This window comes from Cibotium barometz, chromosome 36 (assembly GCF_041138505.1).
Source record: "Cibotium barometz isolate CiBa-2024 chromosome 36, ASM4113850v1, whole genome shotgun sequence".
Classification (NCBI taxonomy): Eukaryota; Viridiplantae; Streptophyta; class Polypodiopsida; order Cyatheales; family Cibotiaceae; genus Cibotium; species Cibotium barometz.
This window is the reverse complement of record NC_141081.1, coordinates 31,218,454-31,242,893: the sequence shown is the minus strand read 5'-3', so window position 1 is coordinate 31,242,893 and position 24,440 is coordinate 31,218,454. Positions and strand designations below refer to the sequence as shown.

Genomic DNA, 24,440 nt, shown 5'->3' with positions numbered 1-24,440 from the left:
ATGGTGACTGTTGGATAAACACATAACAATTGGATGTATCAATTAGTACATGCGATGTTAAATGCTACTTGGACTTACATAATTTAGCTTGGTTAGGCTTTTTTGTTTTTAACTTACGGAGATAGGGTGACATCTATAACATGCGGATAGGTCCACTAACACTTGTAATACGCATTCAGGTTAACAAATTGTTTTGTTTGTTTGTATGGATGCAAGTTACAGGACCTACCTTCTCTTCTCTTGTGGTTAATTTCAAACAAGCTTCCCTTGTTATTTTAATTTTATTTCCACTAGACGCAACTTGTCGTCAATGACCCTAAAGTGTACATGACTCATAGTTGAACTTGTTTCATGTATAACACTTCTTTGAATCAAGATAGTATGGCTTCATGAATAGTTTTATCTATTCATATGTGGGTATTGTATATGTTTTAAACTAGCCACACACACACATACACACACACCCTCCCTGGGCGGCCGGGTCTCGGACCCTGAGAAGAAATTAGCATATGAATTCGTAATTCATAAGGTAAAATTTTCATACATTGAAAAAATTACATCACACAAAGGTTTTCTTTTAAACCCTTATGTTCTTCAAAGCCATATAAAGCAAAACAATAATGAAAGGTTTTCAAAACCTTTGTAACTTCTGCTAGTAAACCAATTGAACCCCTCGATTTTCTTATAAAGATTTATATCAAACATAATTTTATCGTAAGAGAGAATTATCTCTTATAAGCAATGAAGTTCATCAGTTTTCCCATAAAAAGAAAGTTTTCAATGGTCATTAGTTTTGGGTTTTCATGCAACTACAATCATAAACTACACCTCTTAAATCTACTACACTCATAACTCTCAACAAACTACACCCCCTAAATTTACTACACTCCTAACTCTCAACAAACTATCAAATGAATAGCTTGGTTTATAAGCTCTAATTTCCTACAGCTAAAATTAATATTAATCTAAATAGACATTATGAATATTTGGGAAAGCTTGATTTGAGGAAAAACCATTGCTTAAAAAGTTTTTCTCAAGCTTTAGAGGGGTTGAGAAGAAGAAAATCATTATGAGAATTGAAAAAAACTATTAAAATAGGTTTACCTTGGATTTGGGCTTGTTTCTTTGGCTAGAAGTGAATCCTCCAAGCAAGTCCTTGGCCACCAAGAGAGAGAGAGAGAGAGAGAGAGAGAGAGAGAGAGAGAGAGAGAGAGTAATATCCAAGAGAGGTTGGAGGAGAGAGAAGCTTCAAAGCTCTCAAGAGAAGAGGAAAATTAGAGAGAATAGAAATAAGCTAATTTAGAGAAAATACTGGCATGGTATGCTCTAGTATGAAAATACAAAGGATTGAGGGTCTATTTATAGGTGAGGGAGGCCACTAACCAAGCCCAACTGGGTTCTAGAGCCTTCCAGCTTCAGTTTGATCCAATTTGGACAAGATTTGGATCAGTTCACAAGCGGGCACTAATTAATGGATATCTAAGGTTCAAATCCAATGTTTGAACCTTAGCCTCACTTCCTCTCCATGTTATGTGGCACGAGAAGCCAAGAGAGAGAGAGAGAGAGAGAGAGAGAGAGAGAGAGAGAGAGAGAGAGAGAGAGAGAGAGAGAGAGAGAGAGAGAGAGAGAGCCTGCTCTCTCGAGGATATGCCGCGTGTAAGAAAAAAAAAAGAGCCCACTAAAGGAGAGAGAGGTGGTGAAGCCATGAAACCTTAGGAAAATTCCCACCGCCCTTCGAAAGCATCGCAAGGTTTTTTTTTCAAAAATTAATCAAGCATCCACTTCAAAGGTTGGAGCCCTTGTCACTAATTAATTAATAGCGAAAAGAAATTTGGGACCCATATTCACAAACTACACCCCTTAAATTTACTACACTCCTAACTCTCAACAAATTGTCAAATCAACAACTTGGTTTATAAGCTCTAATTTCCTAGTAAGGAAACAAGCTTTGATATAAATGAAACATCTTGTATGTCCGCCGCCAAGATCCTTACACGCATAAACGTACCCATGAAGCTCGTCCAAGCGTATTCAACCATAAGCTCCAAACTGAATATAATAATAAGCCACCCCCTAGCTAGAGACCATTCAAACCATGGCTTAACCCACACCCACGAGGCATGTGTGTCCCATGCCATGCACCCCTAGTCCTCATGACTAGCCCCACTAGTGTGGCTAGCCATTGGACAAAACCAGTAGCCAGATCTTTGGGATGCCCCTCTCCCAATTTCAGAGTCCAAGTACGGAAGTTTTTCATAAATGAGCCACAAAGCCAACTATAGAGCTCATAATCCAGTTTACAATTCCATCAAGACTAATGTGCAATGCTTTTAATGCATGATGTGCATCCACGAAAAGCATGGTTTAAACATGAATAATTATTCGTCATCAAGGGGCGTAACTCTTGACCCTAAGGTCAAAACGAGAGCAGGCTTTGATGATAAGTCGTGACTCTCCTTCTCTTGCTCGTTTCTGTTCCTGTTTAGGCATCCTGTCATTTTCCAGAGCTTTGCCTGAATCATCAGACAAATTACAGCAGCGGAAGAAATCCAACGCCGTAGCCTGTCCACAGGTCAAGCTCGCTACATTCCAACAAGCTTCCCGTTTGTGCAGATCGCATATGCGAGCTTTCTTGGTTTTCTACTGACGCCATCACCAGTTTTTTTCATCTGCTGGTGTATTCCAACTGACTGCCATCGCTAGGGTTTTTCTGCTGCGTCTGCTGCCCTGATCGCCATAGCTAGGGCTTTTAACGCGTCTTCTTTCGACCAGAAGGATGCCGTGCGCTCTCTCCCGTCTTCAAATCAGCTGTGCACTGCCAGAAGACGTGCGCCTGCATTTCGCTTCTCCAGATCGCGCTTCTCGTCTACGCAGCAGAGCGAAAAGCTCAAGATTTCTCTGCATCGATTTTTTCTTGATAAGTTTCATTTGATCTTATTTCATTACATCGAAAAGTTTTTCTTTCATCTTTAGTCTCTCCACATCAAGTGGAGATGCCGGCTTCTACAGGATGGGGTAAGCCCGAGGATCTGGTGGAGAATTTGAGCTCACTGGATACCACAGCTAGGTTAAAAGCTCTTCGCGACGTGAAGAATCAGATTATTGGCAATAAAACCAAGAAGCTTTCTTACATAAAGCTAGGAGCGGTACCCCGCGTGGTGGAGATTCTGGCCAGTGACACGGAAACGCCTTTGTTGGTGCAGTCTGCTGCAGCAGTAGGTAGTTTCGCATGTGGAAACGAAGCAGGTGTCAAAGCAGTGCTCGACAGCGGAGTCCTCCCCCACCTTCTTAAAATGCTCTCCTTTGGGGATAACAAGGTAAGGTATACTAACGTGAACTTTTTAATGTTCCAGACTATCAATTTTATGAATGTTGAAGAATCACAGTAAATGTTTGAAGAATCAATTTTATGAATGTTGAAGAATCACAGTAAATGTTTGAATAAAAGAACACACACACACACACACACACACACACACACACACACACACACACACATACACACTTTTTTATGTATATACATACATACATACATACATACATGTGTACATTCATTCATTCTCAGATATATACATGTACATATGTATGATTAAGACAAAAGAATTAAGCTTTTACGTAGATTGAAAAAACACATAGCATACGAAAAGTGTTGCATTTTATGCATTAGCAATTGAATTGCCACAGAGTCAGCTCTTTGGCATTGAAGGCAGAGAGACATGCTTCACTGGCAAGAAGCCATTTGTTCTATTGTTACTTTTGCCTCTAGGTTTGGGTAAAGATTCCCCTTTATTAGCCTTGGTGTGTGGAGTGTGGAGCGTGCTTGGTCTCCCTGATTTGAGGGTTGAAACCGGCTGACTTCAAACAGGAAGTTGTCAAGGGTCTTTATCTTTAAAAATCTCTGATGTTTGATCTCTTAAGATGTAAACTTTGAAGTGTATAGACCTGGATGTAGGGGCATTGGCCACGGATAGTCACTTGCTTTTGCTTCTCTTAAAATTGCCCTAGCTCAAGGATTACAGTGATTTTGATGCTTCTCAATTGTTGCAAGAATATCTCTCTCTCAAGACAGCCAGACCCTGTGTTCTTGACGAGATGACCATTTTCATCCTAGCTCAGCCTTGGTAGTGCTATTGTTTACATCTAGCTTGTTTCTCTGTTTTTTCTGGCTCTTTGGGACAAGATGACTCCTTAGGGGGTAGCCTCATAGCTCGGGGTGCTTTGGACGGAGCTATGGTTGGGTGGTGAGCTGCTGGCACCATATCTAGGCTGGTTTGTGTGTGTTTGTCTTGCAGGATCTGCTCGAGAGATAAGTGTGCTTTTGTTGTGTGAGCCGCCAGCACCATATCTAGGTTGGTTTGTGTTCGCTGTTTGTCTTGTAGGAGCTGCTCAGGCGATAAGGGTAGGCCTCAGTCTCCTTGTGCTTTGGGACCCCTTCTCTTGCATCAACTCTAATAACGTCTAATGGTAACAACAGAAAGACAGACATGCCAGATACCTTGTCCCCTTGGAATCAACTGTATTTTGAACACTTGCTAAAGCTTAGAGTCCCTGTCAAGTTAGGGAATAAACCAGCACAGACTTCTGTGCTGATGATATATGTAGATATCATAACTTGCAGTCTATGCTATACATGATGGTTTTGATTATCTATGGTTTTGTGAGTTGAAGTTAACGAGGCATGGGGTTTTCTTCCAATGGCCCTGGACATGGGTGTGGTGAGGCAAGTCAGGCAAAAGAAAAGCTTAGTTGTGCGATTTCACAAAAATAAAATGGGTAGAGTCTGCTCCAGAATTTGCCAAGGACACTGCAGGGAGCACGAACAAGATATTATCTCTTCACCCGCTTGGCTTGTGCTTTATGTGCAATCCAAGGTGTACACTTCAGTTTTCATCCAACGTGGATGATTGTTGGCAACAGCTGTGGGAATAAGGGTACTAAAACTCCAATGGAAAATGCTGCAAGTAGGCTCCGATGAGTTTGAGTGTGAGAATATGTGAAAATGAAGCGGAAGCAAATGGAGATCACACAAGAGGGAGTAGACAGCTAAGAGAAATCCAACACTTGAGCTAAGAACTGAAAAGTATTGAATCTCTCTTGGCTGTCTACTCTCTCTTGTGTGATCTCTTTTTACTTCCGCTTCATATTCATATATTCTCACATGGTATCGGAGCTTGGTCGGCTCCTGTTGCTTGGCTTCGGGCATTGCATCCAGGGGGTGTTGGAATGGATTCTTGCCCTCCGCTTCTCACGCTGCCATGTGGCAGTCTTTTATCCCACAGTGTGGGTTCGGGTCAACTTAACCCCTCTGTATAGGGCAAAATGCCCCTTGTCTTCCCTAATCCACCACCTTTATTGGTGGTCTCATGGGATGTTGGGGTGGGGGGGGGACCATGGAAGACCAAGGGGCATTTTGCCCTATATAGAGGGGTTAAGTTGACCCCAACCCACTATGTGGGATAATAGACTGCCACATGGCAGCGTGAGAAGTAGAGGGCAAGAATCCATTCTAACATTGAGATGGTGAGATGTCAACCTCCCACTGAAATTGCACTTTCTTTAATATAAGATCTGGTGTAAGCAGACACGTGGATCTTTTTTGTGGCATGGTAGCTTTTTGTGTGTTTCTCAACAAGCAACTTTTTTTTTTTCGTGTCAAAAGTTTTGTCAGTATGGCAATCATAGGCTATTGTGAAATCAAGGTAGCAGTTTTTCCTTAACATGTGTAATCAGTGACTAGCTGGCCTTGCCAATTTGTTGTCAGCTAGACACTGTTGTGTGCAACATCATTTTAGTAAATCTATTCGCATGAGTCTGCATCAACTCCCTTAAAAGTCCATTATGAAAATATAGGCAGAGTGATTAGTGTTGTTTGGGCTTTTTGGCATTTTGTCACCTTACAGGCTACAAACAGTCTGCTGGGTTTACCTAACTTGGAAACTAAACAGTCAGTAAGTCCTTGGAAGTGAAGGAAAAAATAAAATGAAAGCAGGACCATGGAAAATTTTGACCTCTTTAGTCTTCTGATGAAGAATGGTGGATTTTTGTGTTGTTCCAACAAATTTATGTATAACTGTTCTGTTAGTTTGTATCCATTCAGGCATAACTCTTTTTGTTTTGACACCTGCGCGCATCTACGAGTTTTACGGACAGTCAGAACCCGTTTCCATTCATTAAGTTTGCCCTAAAATCTCTAATGCAAGTTCGTCTGTCTGCAGCAGGTAGTTGAGGCCTGTGCTCGCACCTTAAAGATGATCTTTCAGTCAACTCTTGCTCCAAGAAATGATATGTTGGTGGGGCAAAGGATGGAGCTACTGTTAGCTCTTCTTAATAGTGGAAATGAAAATGTAGCAGAAGTTGCAGCCCATGTCCTTGCAAGGTGTTGTGAAACCCCAGAACATCAGCAGATGATTGTTGAGGCGGGTGGTATGCAGAGTTTGGCAAGCCTTCTCTGTGGATCTATAAAGAGGAGAGAAGCTGCTCTTGATGGGCTTGCTGCTCTAGTAAAGAACAATTCCCAAATTTCACTGAGGCTTGTTGCTATGGATCAAGGAAGAGCGTTGGCCTCAATCATCAAATTTGTCAAAGATAAGGCACCAAAAACACGGTTTCTTGCATGTATGTGCCTGGCAAATGTCAGCAGATCGTGCCCTTCCTGCTATCCACAAGAGTGGGAAATTCGGGCAAGCATGCTGGCTGTTGTCGTGAAACTGCTTGAAGAGTCGGGGCAAGTAGGAGAAGATTCTCCCACCGTGCTATCTGACATCGTCGCTAACAATGAGGAACTTCAAAGGGCGGCTTACAAATTTGATGCTATTGTAAAGCTTTGTGCTTTGTTGCAAAAAGGCTCTCTTCCAACAAAGCAGCTGGAGGGTGTACTAATGGCACTTGCAGAGCTCTGCTCACGGTTGGAAGATAGCCGGAGACAACTGCTAGATCAGGAATCTGGGAAGAATGTATGCTACCTTTGGCCATCTTACCGTGCTTTCCAATTTCTAACAATGCTCTTCATGAACAATGATCAAGAAGTCTAATCCTTCATTTGAATTCAGTTTATTAAAGCAAACTTAAGATGTATTTTTCTACCTAATTCTGCAAGAAGTTCAGTCAATTAATGGGCAGATATTTGCTCTTCTTTATGGTAGTGTTAAAGAGCATGGCTTCACAATATTAGACTATCATAGTTATCGGTGACAAGTTTTCTGCTGGGAACGCATGGCAGGAAGGTAATTATACTGGGGCGGGTAACCCAATTATTACTTTGTTCTTTCAACAGGCACAAGCTGCAATCGTATCTGCTTTGTCCCATCCATCTGAGGATGTGAGAGTTGCAGCATGTACCTGTATTAAGAGTATATCCAGATCTGTAAAGGTTAGGGCTGTCTTATTTTCAATCTTAGTGTGTGCAGTTGGCACCCTTTTTGTCGTCCTTTTACTGATTTGATTTTTGAAAACAGAACCTTCGAACAGGCTTATCTGATGAGCGGCTTGTGTTTCCTCTTTTCAAGCTGCTGGATGACCCTTATCCTGTGGTTCAGGTCAGTTTCCAAGTTCTTTGCAGCACACATACCATTTCACTGTTTTGACTTTCAAAGTGACTGGTTTATATATGACGTAATTCAGGTTGCGGCTTTAAGTGCAGCCAGTAATGTTGTACTTGACTTTACCCCTCATAAATCAGTATTTTTTCAATGTGGAGGTGTAAGTCAGCTTATTCAGCTGGTCCGCTCAATGGATCCAATGCTACGGTTGAATGCAGTTTGGGCATTGAGAAATCTTCTCTATTTAGCAGACATGTCAGTAAAGGAAAAAGTAATGGCAGAGTTGACTGTGTCTACACTGACCAGTTTGATTCATGGTAAGTTATTTGTTTTGCTACCAAACTTGCACGATTCTCTGACTATGTGCACATCATACATCTGTACAGAAGATGGAATTAAACATGGAACTAAATGAAATGTGCTTGAGCAATAGAGTGAGACATAACATTATTAAGAGTCATTATGCACAAAAGTGAAAGAACACAGACGTAAAACTCAAACATTGACATGAAATGGGTAATGAAGCAAAACGTCAACCCTGATCTCGGTGATGCTAAAAGACTTCACCTCCCCAATTCTACTCGAGGCATCTGACACTCTATGTAGGCTACCCTTCTGATACTTTATTTCCATATCAAAATCTTGCATAAACTCAGCCTACCATGCCTTCCTCCCTCTAAACTCAAGTCTATTACATATGTGGTCAGGTCAGTGAGCAGCACAAGTTTGGTTCCATAAAGATAATGTTGCCAAGTTTTCAAAGAGTGTATAACCGCATACAGCTCTTTCTCCTAAGTGTGTCATGTGACATGGGTATCGTCAAGCTTCTTCCTTTCAAATGCTATAGGTCAGCCATCTTGGAACAATGCCGCATCTATCATGAAATTACTAGCATCCATCACAACCACAAATGGTGTTAGGATTTGGTAAGGCCAATTAAGGTGCTTCCTTCACCTTAAGCTTGAGAGCTCGAAAAGCCTTATCAAGCTTCATCTCCGATTGTACTTTAACAATTGTTCGATCCACGACTTCAATTGCTCAATTCTGTTGCAGTTTGATCGCTTGACACTAAAAACCCGATCATGGCACTTGAGAAATTATGCCTTTGGAGTATGACTAGTCGACGAATTGTCTTCTTTTCAACAACAAATGATTACCACTTAGATTATTGTGGACTTTGGCGAGACCATAGTGTTTCTACAACTCTCTAAGAGGACTATGTGAGACCAACAGTCATTTTGGTCGGTGTTGGCAATAGGTTCAAGCAGGGAGCTCCATAATTTAGAAAGACTCATGAGTCATGCTATCCGTGAGTGTGGTAGGTGGTTAGTTCCTTATCCGGAATGGATTGTTATTCCGGAATGAGAAGGTTTGTGTACTGGATAACATTGAGATTAGGAAAAGGATCTTGTATGAATGTAATCTAGAATGGATTGTTATTCCGGAATGAGAAGGTTTGTGTACCCAAAAACGTTGAGATTAGGAAAAGGAAATTGAATGAATGTCATGACGCTTCTACAACGGGTCATCCAATGTTACAACGAATCTATAATTTAGTAAAACAGACATGGTAGTGGCCTAAAATGAAGGTGTATGTTCATGACTATGTGGTTAAGTGTCGTCAATGTCAAGTGAATAAAAGGCTGAATGTGTCACAAAATTTCTTACAGCTTCTATTTTTCTACTGTTCATGTGTGGCATGTGGAGCCTGACATGACATACATGTATGGTTAGTGTAGCCTGACATGGTGTGTCTGTGTGGCATATGGAGCCTGACATGACAGTACATGTATGGCTGGTGTAGCCTGACATGATAGTACATGTGTGGCTTGTGGGCCTGACATGGTGTACATGTATGGCTCATGGAGCGTGACAGGATGAAATTCTCTGGGACTAGTTATCTTGGAGGTCTTTTGTATTTATGTTCTGGGACGGTTCCGGAAGGATCATGAGCCCTGGATATCTTATCGGATACAATTGAGCAGATGGGTGTTTCTTCCAGCCTAGCACACTCGTGTGTGCATGACTTTGATTTTATCTTTGAATGACTTGTATTGTTTGCCTGGACAATGCTTGAGATTTCTGTCTGCGTTGTCCATGGGGCCAAGGACGCCTGGGCACCCTGTGGACGTGTATGTGCACACCTATTTGGGATTGACAGGTGGTCTACATGTGTTTTGCAGGTGGCAAGTATCCCCAAAAACTCAATTTACGGCTTTATGAGTTCACATGCTAATAATTATTGGTGTAGGTTTACACTCACTTATAAGTGACCGGATAACATTGTATTGACATAATCCTTAGAAGCTCTTCTCCTAACCGACTTCCTTATAGGGTGAGTGCTGACCAATAGGAGGAAATCATGACTCAAGTAAATGATTTGCTTGAGAAGGGGTTGATAAGGCCAAGTTCTTCGTCTTATTGTTCTCCAGTTTTACTTGTGCAGAAAAAGGATAGGACATGCAGAATGTGTGTTGATTATAGGGCCCTTCACAAGATTACTATCAAGAAGAGGTTTTCGATTTCTCAAATTGATGATATTCTTCATAAACTTGAAGGAGCTGCTTGTTTTAGTTGCATTGATCTTAAGACCATCAGATTCGAGTGGTACCTCAAGATGTGCACAAAACGGCTTTTCGAATATCATTTGGATTATATGAGTATTTGGTTGTGCCATTTGGACTTACGAATGCTCTCGCCACTTTCAATAGAATGATGGACATAATTTTTAGACCTCACCGTAAGTTCACAAGAACTTTCTTTGATAATATTATCATTTTTTCAAAGAGTGAGGAACATAAAGAGCATCTTGTCATTGTTTTTAAAGAGTTAATGAAACATAAACTTTTCATCAATGGGGAGGAGTGAATTCTTGTTGTCAGAAATTCACTATTTAGGGCATATTGTCTCCAAAGATGGAGTACGCATGAATCCTGCAAAGATTCAAGCCATCAAGGATTGGCCAGAATTGCACAATGTGCATCAAGCTACAAGCTTTATTGGTTTATGCTCTTATTATCGTCGATTTATTTGACACTTTGCTTTCTTAGCTTTGCCGTTACATGATCTAACGAAGAAGTAAGTAGCATTCCGTTGGTCGGAACCCAAAAAGATAGTTTTTTAGAAGTTGAAGGATGCCATCATATTAGGCCCAGTTCTTATTATTCTAGATTTGCATAGACCTTTTGTGGTTGAGTGTGATGCATGTGGAGATTGTTTGGGGGCTGTTTTGAACCAAGAGGGACATGCAGTGGCTTTTGAAAGCCGTCGCCTGCAACATGTGGAATTGTATTTGCAGGTTTATGAGAAAGAGTTGTTAGCCGTTATTCATGCCCTTCAAACATGGAAGCATTATGTTTTGGGGGTTGAATTTATGGTAAAAATAGATTACCAGAGTTTACGGCACTTTCTTACACAGCCTAAACTCTCAGAAAAGCATCTAAGGTGGGCAAACTTCTTGTCCATGTTTCATTTTCAGATTTTGCATACCCTGGGCAAGAAGAATTTGGTGGCGGATGCTTTGTTACGCAGACCGCCAAGTGCATGCCGTAATTACCACCTATCATGTTTTGGACACAGATTTTCAGCTTGTTTGGGCTGATATGAATCATGGTATTGCTGTCACATCTTATTCGATTAGAGATGGGTTTTTGATGATGCAAAATCGTATTTATGTAGTGCGTGAACTACGCCAAAAGGTTATGGAAGAGTGTAATGCTCCGCCATATGTTGGTCATCGTGGTATTCTGGCTACTAGACAAGCCAGCTCTATGCAGGGATATTGGAGCTTATGTGCGAGAGTGCATAGTGTGTCAGAAAGTCAAGTTTGACAGACACAAGCCTCTTGGTTTGCTTCAACCCTTACCCATTCCACAGGAACCATGGGAAAGCATTGATATGGATTTCATTATGGATTTACCAAAATCAGCACATGGAAATGATTCTATATGGACTATTATGGATCGTTTTAGCAAACAGGCACACTTTATTCCTGTGAGGAAAACAATCAAGCCAGAGCACATGGCAAAGTTGTTCTTAGCTCAGATTTTAAAACATCACGGCATGCCCAAGTCTATTGTGGGAGATAGAGATCCTCGGACTACCAGTTTATTTTGGCGGGCATTGTTTGATAATATGGGCACAAAGCTGAGTTTTTCATCAGCTTATCATCCTCAAATTGATGGTCAGAGTGAAAGTGCAAATTCAGCTGTGCTTGACTTGCTCAATTGTTATGTATTTGAGCAAAAGTCAGATTGGGAAAAGTATTTGCCATTGGTTGAGTTTGCATACAATAACATAGTGCATTCTTCAACTAATAAGGCTCCATTTGAGATAGTCTATGGCAGGGTGGTGCTTCAACCTATCTCACGAACAAAAGATGAAATCTTTTGTATTAGATGAGTATGTTCGTGATTTGGGTATTGCATTTGCACAGGTTCGGACAGCCATAGAAAGATCTCAAGCTAAGCAGAAAAAGGCAGCTGACAAACACAGGCGAGAGGTGGTTTTCAAGGAAGGTGATTGGGTATTACTTAAGTTTGAGAAAACACGTCCTCGGAAGCGGCCAGGTAAAGAAGGCTAGTTTCCTAAGCTTTCAAATAGGTATTACGGGCCATTCCAAATCTTGCAGAAAATAAATGAAATGGCATATAGATTGGTATTGCATGATCACTGGAAAATACCCAATGCCTTTCATGCCAGTTTGCTGAGGCCTTATGTGGGATCACCTCCTATGGAACCAGTTTTGGAAGATCCACCAGAAGTGGATGAACTTGAGGAGGTATTGCGACCGGAGCAGATAGTTTTTCATAAAGAGCGCAAGCATGCAAGTGGCAAGCTAGTGTACAGGTATCTTGTGAAGTTTAAAAACTATTTGGCTATGGATGCAAAATGGATCGAGGATTATTTTATGGATTATCCGGAGCTTCTGAAGGCCTACTTGAAAGCTTTTCAGTTGCGGTCAACTGCTTAGAAGCGGGGGGGAATGTCACAAAATTCCTTACAGCTTCTATTTTTCTATTGTTCATGTGTGGCATGTGGAGCTTGACATGACATACATGTGTGGTTGGTGTAGCCTGACATGGTGTGTGTGGCGTATGGAGCCTGACATGATAGTACATGTATGGCTGGTGTAGCTTGACATGATAGTACATGTGTGGCTTGTGGGGCCTAACATGGTGTACATGTATGGCTCATGGAGCCTGACATGATGAAATTCTCTGGGACTAGCTATCTTGGAGATCTTTTGTATTTATGTTCTGGGAAGGTTCCGGAAGGATCATGAGCCCTGGACATTTTATCGAATACAACTGAGCAGATGGGTGTTTTTTCCAGTCTAGCTGCACTCGTGTGTGCATGACTTTGATTTTATCTTTGAATGACTTGTATTGTTTGCCTGGACAATGCTTGAGATTTTTGCCTGCGTTGGGGAAGCTTGGGCACCCTGTGGACGTGTATGTGCACACCTATTTGGGATTGACAGGTGCTCTACATGTGTTTTGCAGGTGGTAAGTATCCCCAAAAACTCAATTTACAGCTTTATGAGTTCACATGCTAATAATTATTGGTGCAGGTTCAGACTCACTTATAAGTGACCGGACAACTTATAAGTGAGTACACATTGAGCAGGACTTATTTAATACACCTGGCGGCCAAAAGCTGGGCACTGGACATTATTTGGGCCTCTTTCAAGTAGGCAGCCCCTTTTGGACTAGAAAAGCACAGGGGTGGGCTATTTTCAGCAGGAAAGCCCTATTATGGGAGAAAACTCCAGTTCTGGGGAGACACCTGCTTTTTCTGATGCATGGGAGCTGGTCGACTGCTTCTACAGGATGTTTACAGCCTTCTATCGTGACAAAAACCTAACAGGTGCATGGGAGGTGCTGGCCGACCCCTTCTGCATGTTCTCCACTGGGGGCCGGCTGATTTACCGCTTGAAGAGAGGCTGGACAATTTTCCTTCTGACCGGGGGCTTGTAGGCTTGTGTATAGCTGTTGGTCGATTTCTTCTGAGGCTACTGAGGGTTGGTTGAGTGCTAAAAATAGCCTTTGAGGGCTGGTCGACTTGCTCTATGAGCCAGGCAGGAAGAAGAAGACGATGTTGAGTTGTCCCGGGCTGATGTGGGAGTGCTATGGGCTGTCCATAGTTGTCTTGCATGTGCTTGATGCCGGGAATGCTCACTTGTGCTGAGAATTATCAGCAAATTCAGTTTATGTTATGTTTTCTTGTTTTCATATTGTATTGGAAGAAACAGGTGCAGCTAGTGGTGAACCCTGGGCACCTGCAAAGTTGGATTGGAAGCAGACTCCTTTTTGGTAATCTAACCATAAGGGGGGGGGAGTGGTCAGCCCATCTTCTGGCCCCTAGTGGTGTACTGTGCAGATTTGTCATCTTGTTTTATCTGGCATGCTTATGTGTATTTTCAGATTTCACGATTGATAAGATTTTTCCGTGTACAGTTGCCCTTTCGTTTACAGAATGCCTCAGGGCCAGAGGTATGTTACATCTTCTTGAGATCCTAGGAGGTAAATGGGAGAGTATTTCCACTGGACTTCATTGTAGGTTTGCCATGGACTAGCAGAGGGCATGATCTTATCTAGGTGGTGTAGACAGATTGATGAAGATGACACGATTTTTACATACAAAAGTGACAGTGAAGGCAACTAGATTGGCACAACAATTTGTTGAGCAACTTTTGAGGTTGTATGGACTGCCTTTTGATATAGTCAGTGATAAGTTTTATGGACATTTCTACGAGCTAGTTTACCAAAGATTGGAGACTATGTTGAGTATGAGTTCCTCCAATCATCCTCAGTTTGATGGGAGCAAGCAAAGAGAGTGAATCAGGTTTTGGAGGATATGCTTTGTACATACATCTCCCAGAGACCATTAGATTGGGAGAAGGACATCGCGATGGTCGAGTTTGCCTATAATAATGCTAAGCATGCGCCTACTGGTTACAGTCTGTTTATGCTGATGTATGGATACCAACCTAGATCTCTAGTAACAGTTGGACTTGAGGGTATTTAGATTGATGCGGCTAGAGATTTCTTAGCAGATAGGGAGGAAATGCTAGTCAGCGTAACATGCCGAAGCTTTGGGGTCGAATCAGTAACTTCAATGCTCAGAATTCAGCAAGCTTTCATGACGAATATATACTCCCAAAAGCACTCAGTCGGCCAGTAGAAAAGTTCTCCATGACTTGCTGAATAAGCATTTAATGCTTATATTTTCAACGTTTCACATTGTGGGCTGCTGTCCGCCGTTCGCTTCTGTCCAGCCACCAATTTGCGGCTTATACCTGCGCATGGGCTGTTTGGCTGCTAGGCAGCCTGTGTGGGCTGTCCCACACCTGGCCGACAGCCCCTGTAGGGCTTGGGGCCAGTCGGCTGGCTGTCTAGTGGCCATAGGGCTGGCCGACAGCCCCTTCCAGCCCAAGTCATGGTGTCAGGGCCCTCCTGGCCCCTTGGGGGTGGTTCTACACCTCCCCCATGCCCACACTAAGAGGTTGGTCTAGTCTTGGGGTAGCCCTATGGGCTGGCCCCATCTCTACATGCAAAACCTACATGCCTACACAGAGGTCTAGCATCCGGTTGCAAACCAGATACATAGAACATTTGACATCATTCCAGAGGGAGACTCACAACGCGGACTAGCATTGCTTGATGTGCAGGACAATGCTTAGCTGACCTTCGACGCATAGAGTGGAACCTTGGCTGACTCGTCCCGGACTAGGCTCACATGGGACCAGTTTCCACTCTAGGTCCTGCACCTTCTTGTTCAGATATGTCTACATGGCATTCAAGTGCGGGATGCATGTGACATCCCCTTTTGCTTGACCTGACGGAAGCTGCATAGCCTCCAAACAGTCCGTCAATAAAGCCAGATAGTCATCGAAGAACTCTTTGTCAAGCCATACCGCTTCGTGGGTCCCTTGGTCCTGAAACTTTGTGAGGAACTGTCTTGTAACATGCCTACTATGCGGAAGCGTGCTTAATGATGATTAACGCAAAGCAATAAAGACTAACGCTAATCACATGCTCATGACATAGAGAAGTAGACAGAAGGAGAAGAGAGAGACTCTTTACCTAACCTTCGTCCCCCCCCCCCCCCACCAACTCCTAACAAGGATAAGAGAAAACATGAAGCCTTTTATAAGTGAAGGTGATACAAATATGTAAAGGAAAGAACACACCCATGGATCATTTCACTCAGATTTCGGGGGACCCCCGGGCAGAGAAACAATGACTCACAGATAAACACAAAAAGGGATTTTTTTTGGACGTTTAATGACTTCCCTGAGGGTTTGTTGATGAAGACTGGTCTCTTTCAGTGGTGTTTCTATGCTACTGCTCCTTGGGCCCCAAGCTTGATGAAGATGAAGAAGGAAACAACTGAGACTTTGAAAGTGCCAGCAACGTTTGGGATGTCCTCTGCATAATCCATCAGCAGGTCGTGTAGGTATAGGAGCAATCAGGCCTTACACATGTAGGAGTGTGCTGATCTCTGCTGCAGAGGCAAAGGGGCGATGTCAAAACAGTGTAAGAGGCGCCATAGACGAGGCCAAGAAGCTGTAGGCAGCATAGTCACATGGGATGCGAAACGGAGACGGGGAACGGGGACGGAAAAGACTGAGAATGGCCATTCCTGATGCTGCCATCCCCAACATCCCCGAGTCTAAAAATGCCCATTCCTTGTGACTATGGTAGGCAGAGCCTTGACAGTCGGGCAGCTGGGAAGAGCCGTTGCTGGGCAGCATTAAGAGGCACAGAGGTAGGTGGCAGGCATTGAACAAGCTCCCCCAAGAAACACTGACAAATAGCACTGGCTGCTGGCAGCGAAGTTCACAGAGCCAGTTGAATGGCTGAGAGGCGGGGGGGGGGGGTGCTACCGCTACGATGGCATACAGGGCTGAGATAACAGCGGTGTTGCGATGTGCACTAGTATGACCACATGAGTTGGATGGAGCAGGCCAAATGGAGGCGACCACTGGGCGGTAACAAACGGGTGGAACAATGGCAGTGAGGCGGGCTGAGCATGCGTACATGAACTGGTGGAGCTGTTGTGGCAGGCCAGGAGCTAGGTGACCACTGAAGGCCGAGGAGTGGCGGCGAGGTAGTGGAGCAGCGGCGGTGAAGCACTCGGCACTAGTGCTGTCAGGAAAATGGGCGGCTGTGGGTGCGCCCAGCACTAATGGTGGCGGGCGGCTCTGGGGTGGCAGTGCTTAGGCAGGCAGCAGGATCGAGCGTGACTCTAATACCAAATTTGGCTAGTTAGGGTTAGTAGTGCAGCAGCTATGGAGGCTTAAACTGATGCACGGTGATGAGTGCAGTAAAGAGAGAGTGAGAGAGGTATCAAAGTGAAAGACCACCACCGGGCGGTAAACGAACGGGTGGAACAATGGCAGTGAGGAGTGCTGAGCATGCGTACATGAACTGGTGGAGCTGTTGTGGCAGGCCAGGAGCTAGGTGACCACTGAAGGCCGAGGAGTGGTGGCGAGGTAGTGGAGCAGCGGCGGCGGAGCACTCGGCACTAGTGCTGTCAGGAAAATGGGCGGCTGTGGGTGCGCCCAGCACTAATGGTGGCGGGCGGCTCTGGGGCGGTGGTGCTTAGGCAGGCAGCAGGATCGAGCGCGACTCTAATACCAAATTTGGCTAGTTAGGGTTAGTAGTGCAGCAGCTATGGAGGCTTAAACTGATGCACAGTGACAGTAAAGAGAGAGTGGTGAGAGTGAGAGAGGTATCAAAGTGAAAGACCACCACCGGGCGGTAACGAACGGGTGGAACAATGGCAGTGAGGCGGGCTGAGCATGCGTACATGAACTGGTGGAGCTGTTGTGGCAGGCCAGGAGCTAGGTGACCACTGAAGGCCGAGGAGTGGCGGTGAGGTAGTGGAGCAGCGGCGGTGGAGCACTCGGCACTAGTGCTGTCAGGAAAATGGGCGGGTGTGGGTGCGCCCAGCACTAATGGTGGTGGGCGGCTCTGGGGCGGCGGTGCTTAGGCAGGCAGCAGGATCGAGTGTGACTAATACCAAATTTGGCTAGTTAGGGTAAGTAGTGCAGCAGCTATGGAGGTGTAAACTGATGCACGGGGATGAGTGCAGTAAAGAGAGAGTGGAGAGAGTGAGAGAGGTATCAAAGTGAAGTGAGACACAGTGGTTGCACCACTCAAAGATACCTTGATTATTGATGGTTAAAACTCCTTATCTTTTGACACAACACACACTGGGGCAATGACACATGGCAAGGGCCAATGACATCACTGCTCATCACACACACGTAAACTGCTACAAGAGGTGGTTCACATGCACTTAACACACATATAAGGGCTGTTCACACTTGGACACAAGCGGGTACACAAACAGGGGTATATGTATATGAAGGATACACACACAGAGACTCCGAATACCTGACACTACCTCCCGAGCTGTTTAGATTTCCTCCATGACTCCCGAGGTTGATGACTTTCCAAGTTGGTCTTTTTGTCTGAGGCCAATGATCCCGAGTTGGCTCCATGACTCCAAGGCCGATGTCTTTTCAAGTTGATGGTCTTTAAGCACACGAAATGCCTTAAGCTCTCGAGCCTCGGAGTTGCCTCAAGTCCCGACAATGTTGGCAGACTTCTATGATGAGAACTTTCAGTGATGAAGTTTTCTCAAACTCCAGGTCTAAAACTGCACTGTTTTGAAAATTATGTCTGTTGCAGCCATCTTTTCCTTGATTTCTTCACTCTGTTTTGGCCTTCCTCCTTTCCAAGTGAAGGGTGTGCTTGTGTTTTCAACACAGCTTTGTAGCACAATTTGCTGCTTAAAATGCTGAATTATTCCATTTTTGCTTTTGTTTGTTGTTCTCCCAAAACTAAAATGTAGCCGGCAGACTTGTCATTGCAAATGTCCCCAACTTAGCATCATCTTGCACCTCAAGATTCCCTTCTTGATCTTCTTGATTCTTTTGATTTTCTTGATCTTCTTGAGCTGTTCTATCTGTCGCGCGTGCATTCTGCACTTGGATGCCACGTGGACATATTTGTACAACAAGTGCAGGACCTGGAGTGGTAACTAGTCCCTTGTGAGCCTTAGTCCGGGAGTCGAGTTAGCCAGGGTTCCACTCTAAGCATCCAGGGTCAGGTGTACAAGTCCCGTACATGGTCTTGGTTAGGTGTGCAAGTCTCGACATGGAGCAGTGCCAATCCGTACTGCGGGGTATGTTGGGCGGTAGGTGAAGGGGCAGCCTTGTGGGCCACCCCCACCCCAAAAGGTTGCAAGAAAGGGTTGGGCTTGGAGTTGGCCAGTCCTACCAAGCTTGGGCAGCAAGTCGGCTAGCCTTTAGAGGGTGTGCACAGCAGTCGGCTAGCCATACCAGCACTCGGGTGGCCACACATATAAAAAGGTGCTAGGTTTGGCTGAATAAACAGGTCATGGAGCAATAATAAACAGGCCGACCCCGTTTTAGCCCACCAACCAGCATAAAAGAGAATTATAAAAGCGTAGGCTTGTCTAGGTCTTTACCATCTCATATTCACAAGGTACTGAAGGTATCCAAGGGCCAGGACAGCCATGGGAGAACCCAAGCAAGGTGAACTCGAAGGTTGAGTCCTGTACTACAGAGGAAAATGGCTTGCTTTTCAGTGTAGTCGGGTAAAACTTGCTTGCCTTAAAGTTATTCTGTTTCGACTACAGGCTATAGATTTACAGCCACGGTGGACCTACAGAAAGTTAGTCTTTTTCTCATCATTCAATAAAGCAAATACACCAGTCCTTGGTGGGGTCCCTTTAGAGGGTATTTGGGACCCAATCGGGTGTACCTTGTCTTTGTTGTTGTTGTTGTTCTTCTTCTTCTCTCTCTCTCTCTCTCTCTCTCTCTCTCTCACATGCTCTCTAATCTCCACTACATTGTGCAATCGTTAGGAACCAAGGTGCTGAATATTCATTATCAAAGTATAATCATGTTTGGAAGCTTCCACATGTTATAGCGGTATCAAAACTTTGCCTTTTGGTGAAGAAATTCAGCCAAGAAAAAAAGAAGGATTTTTTTTCTCGCTTGTGTGGTTGGTTTTCAGATGTCGGTCGCTCTCCTATACTGGTGTGATTCTTGTCCCTCGAAGGATAGTTGGTTTTAGCTTGCGGAAGTCACCGGAAACGTTTCCCACACACATAGTGGATGGTATTATTGTGGTTAGGGAAAAACTTGACCACTTTCACTATGGTGAATTTTGGCGAAGAGAGAGAACACTAGACACCTGTAGAAACTGTTTCTTCGACAGCGAGACTACTTCCAGAAGCCAACTCACTAGTGGTGATACAAACGCCATGTTTTAAGAATTATGCGCATCATAGCACAACAGTGAACAACTACGGGCGTGTATGGCTTCTATATAGGCCTTAAAGAAAAGGATACCTCTTCAAGATACCTCGACACCCATTCCTCCCCCCTTTCCTCCACTAGTGATCATTGAAGTTCCGTCCCAGACTCCTTCCCAGATTTGTGCTTTGGCTATTTCCCTTGAGGAGTTAAACACGACAGTCACATGCATTACATGATTTGCAAGTATGGGAGGTAGAGCTTCAAACACAGGTTGCAGCCATCGTTGCCGCACAGGAGGAACAACGACAACATGTGGAGCACGAGCGATATCTTGCAGCTCTTGATGCAAGGACAATACTTGCCACTTCTTCGACTCACCTTCATGAAAGGGTGAATTTTAGTAAGTATGGTGATAAATTCGACACCACAACTTTGTATTCCTGGATTCATGGCGTTATTTGATAACTTTGGAGCTAAGTCAAATTTTTCCAGTGCATTTCACCCACATACGGACGGCCAGACAGAGATTTACAATCAATTGGCGTTCGACGTGCTAAAGTGTTATGTTCACGACCAGCAAGGTAAGTGGGAACATTTTTTGCCTTTAGTTCAAGTTGCGTTGAATGACTCGTTTTCTTTAGCTATTGGTAGGACTCCATATGAGGCAGCGCGTGGAAGACCATTTTAGTCATTTTTGACCAGGATGTCGTCCTCACTGTTTGAAGCTAACAGGTTGACAGAGTCATGCCAAGAGATTTTGGAGTCTGTGAAAGACAGGTTGGCTAAAGTGTAGGAGGCCTATATTGTGCAACAAGGACAGGAGAGATGTGATCTTCCTGCGTATATCTCAAGATCATGAAGCAAAGGTTGAAACATGGGAGGAAGTAATGCCCAAAGTTATCGTTTCGGAGCTTCGGACCCTTTCCCATTCTAAAGAAGATCAACGAGGTTTCTATGAAGCTAAAGCTACCTCCCAATTGGACCATGCAGGATATGTTCTATGTTAGTTGGTTGAAGCCTTATATTGGACCTCCTCTTTCCAATGTCCACAATGAACAAGAACCAGACATAGTGGACGAAGCTGAAGTTATGGTTCTAGAACATATCCTCTTGCATCGTTTCAAGCACGGCTCTAGCCGAAAAGAAAGAAAGTTCCTCACAACATGGTGACGAGGGTGGGTTTCTGTGTGTGGCATTGATAGTGTGATTGATGAGAGTAAGGGTATCCATGGGATAGAGGGCTCTGCACTTCTTCACCTTCTTCATAGCAACTCCAGCCTAAGATTGAAAAGATCTTGCAAGAAGCACCGGTGGTTTGGGCCTAAATAGAGCATAACTGTTTTGAAGGATCGCCAAATGAAAACGGTAGGGTGTTGCATCCCTTGCCATTCTTGTTACTGAAAAAGCCATAAAGGGAGGTGTAGGGGGGCAGATTAAGGTTTAGCCAAGATTAGGGTTTTGGACCTTCTCGGGATTAGGGTTAAATGGCTTGGCATTAACATACCCCTAATGTTCTATGCAATGATGACACAAAGTAGACAAGGTAAAAGCATTCTCATCCTTTGATTATGCAAAGTAGGTTTGTACATCACATCTCTCCAAGAAGTAGAGAGAGAATATCAAGAACTAGAGAGATAAAGTCTAAAGGTCATGAACTAAGAACCCCTAAATGAGTGTGTTGCTGGTTATATGGCTATGAATAGACGTTATTCCTTTTAATTCCCATCTTGTTGGATTTAAGCAATGTTTCTCAACATGGTAGAAAATCCTTGAAAAGATCATAGATTTGAAGATTTGTAATGTTTTAATTGGAATGGTAGCTGGCAGGTCTGACATTTAGTGTGCATTGTAACTAGATTCAGAGGAGATGGTTGAGGAGCAAGCTTTGGCTTTTGTGCGGAATCTTGTGTATGGCAGTGTGGATTCTGTACAGCAAGTGTTTGCTGAAGATAGTGCTATTCTGACTGCTGTGGAAAAGCAACTTCGTCTTGCCTCAAGACCGGAAGTCTGCACTCAGGTTTTAAACTTTCCTCTGTGCTGCTGCAATTATCACCGTGTGAACTTGCAAGCCATGGGATATTTTCTTCATTTGACTCATGGATTGTTTCTTTTTGATCTTTGGTTGGATGCTGAGACAGGGGGTTTATGTCTTGAGCAATATTGCTGCTGGTAATGAGTCCCACAAGGAAGCTGTAATGAGTTTTGTGGCACCTATTTTGCCAGGAGGCTGCAGTCCTTCCCCTATATTGAGATTTTTGCAAGACATGAGCAATCCACAGCTTCGAGTTGCTGCAGTTTGGTGTGTCATGAATCTAAGCTATCCTGATAGTTCCGGTGCTGTGACTCGTGTAGCAAGGCTCCGAGATACTGGTATAGAGCAACAGCTGCTGAAAATGGTGGATGATCCTTGCCTCGATGTGAAGGTTAGCATCCATGTGCTCTTTGACTCTCTTTTTGTATCATCTTTTTCTCTCCCAAGGATTGCTTTAAACAGAGTTGTGCTGTGGGCTGCAGGATCGTGTAAAGACAACTTTAGAGCAGTTAATGGGCATATGACCAGTGTCTGAATGTTTATGTTCTGTTTAGGCTGGTGATGTCAATTCAAAATTTCATTTGGATTTCCAGAGTGCAGAAGAACCAATGTGCATGTAAAACTTTCTATCTCATGGAGAGGCAATATTTAAGCCATCTAGAAACCCACATCTGATGTCTGCTGCCACATCTTGTTCATCAGCCGTTGCTGGCCTCGGAAGTCTGGTAGTACTTAATTGGTAAGCCAAGCTTCCTTTTATCCCCTAGAAAGATTTCCACATGATAAATACTCCACGGGGGAGGAATTGTGTCATCTATGTGCTAACAAACATTTTACAGCAACATCAGGAACTTTATCGAGACATGTTTAAGAGCACACTAATTGTATGTTTAGTCAGTTGTTGTAATCTGTACCTTGCCCGAGTGCTTGAGATGAGATGTAGTCTTTAGAAGCACGTGTTTACAAGTAGTGTTCTTTGTGGGCGACTAGGTGGACAATGGGTAGTATAAGTAGAATAGATAAGGTGGAATATCAAATGAGTATACTGAAACTCCTTCTTTAAGGTGTATGATGTTTTCATGGGTACTCTCCGATTTTTAATTTTGTGTGTGTGTGTGTATGGTGCATTCGATCTAGAAAGACAGAAAGACTTCTTAGTTTTTTTTATTTTTTTGGTGGTTGTTGAAAGCAATGGTTTTTCTAGTGGCCAGCCGCATTTTATTGCACGTTTTATCTCATTGCTTCTGATTCGGCCTGAGAGGCCATGGGTGAAGAGTATCTATTCTATCAAAGTCAGCCGAGACTTGCACTAAGCCCTTTCCATGCTACTTACGGTTTGGTTTCAGCCACAAGAAGTTGGCATCCATCTTTCATCTTCTGTTCCTTGCTAGGCCACCACACTTGACAAGCCATGGTGCGATTGTAGGTAGCCAAAGATACAGGCCAGAGTATTAATCTTTTTCACTAGAAATTGTTCTTTACCGGTGGTTAGATTTAAATTCATGCCGTTGGTGGGCTACAAACTTGAGTGGATTACTGGTAGACCAACTCACCGGGGACTTCGTTGAAATATGTTGAGCAGCAAGTGTTATCCTTTACATATTTGGGATTCAGAAATTGAAGTGTAATCTTTTGAGCAGAATTTTGATACAAATTGTAAAACGGGTCATTTACAATTGATTACTTTTACATAATTGATAAAAAAGTATTATTGCAGCATAGCAATAATACTTTTTTTTATCAATTATGTAATGTATTATTGCAGGATAGCATGTAATAGTGGATTCTCTGCAGGCAAGGATACCTCTCGCAAAATCCACCTGGTGACAACTAATTTTGAACATAGCAGCCAGGTATGGGACGGGACGTATAATACGGCAAAGTATAATACGTGTATTATACGTCTTTTTCGCGGGGCCAAAATAAAAAATACTGTTTTTTTTAAAATAAAAAACACTAGTTTAATTACATTTGGTCGAGACATGTCACATACATGTTTAAAGTTGAAACTTGAAGTGTTGAACTTTAAGACTCAAGAGAGAGAGAGAGAGTTATGGGCCTGAGCAATGGTGGGTGGGGAAACGAGGGCGACCAGCACAGCGAGGAGGCGAACAAAGGGAGAGAGGGGGAGCGGGTTGGGTGGGGAAAGTGGGGCGACCAGGCACAGCGAGGAGGCGAACGAAGGGAGAGAGGGGGAGCGACGAGTAGGGGCGACCAGCACAGCGAGGAGGCGAACAAAGGGAGAGAGGGGGAGCGGGTTGGGTGGGGAAAGTGGGGCGACCAGCACAGCGAGGAGGCGAACGAAGGGAGAGAGGGGGAGCGACGAGCAGGGGCGACCAGCACAGTGAGGAGGCGAACAAAGGGAGAGAGGGGGAGCGGGTTGGGTGGGGAAAGTGGGGCGACCAGCACAGCGAGGAGGCGAACGAAGGGAGAGAGGGGGAGCGACGAGCAGGGGCGAACGAGCAGAGATGAGAGCGAGAGAGAGAGAGAGTACCGTACCGTGTGAGGTTGGAACTTGGGCGTGCAGGTTCGGGAAAGGAGGGCGACCAGCACAGCGAGGAGGTGAACA

At 43.9% G+C, this 24,440-nt stretch overlaps 1 protein-coding gene across 15 annotated transcripts in view; it reads left to right on the top strand.

Annotated features, from left to right (window-relative positions):
• Positions 1-2,402: 2,402 nt before the first annotated feature.
• Positions 2,403-24,440, top strand: part of LOC147617786 (uncharacterized) — a 74,623-nt gene continuing 52,585 nt past the window's right edge. For 13 of the 15 annotated variants that reach the window (XM_086776026.1, XM_086776029.1, XM_086776033.1 and 10 more), the window contains exons 1-8: positions 2,403-3,317; positions 6,216-6,953; positions 7,274-7,369; positions 7,455-7,535; positions 7,621-7,855; positions 21,696-21,856; positions 21,978-22,262; positions 22,354-22,610. In XM_086776026.1, coding sequence (XP_086632152.1) covers positions 2,994-3,317; positions 6,216-6,953; positions 7,274-7,369; positions 7,455-7,535; positions 7,621-7,855; positions 21,696-21,856; positions 21,978-22,262; positions 22,354-22,395 — 1,962 coding nt within the window. In that variant the 5' untranslated portion in view covers positions 2,403-2,993 and the 3' untranslated portion in view covers positions 22,396-22,610. The remainder of the gene's footprint in view (positions 3,318-6,215; positions 6,954-7,273; positions 7,370-7,454; positions 7,536-7,620; positions 7,856-21,695; positions 21,857-21,977; positions 22,263-22,353; positions 22,611-24,440) is intronic. The other 2 variants (XM_086776035.1, XM_086776036.1) reach the window with 2 other exon arrangements.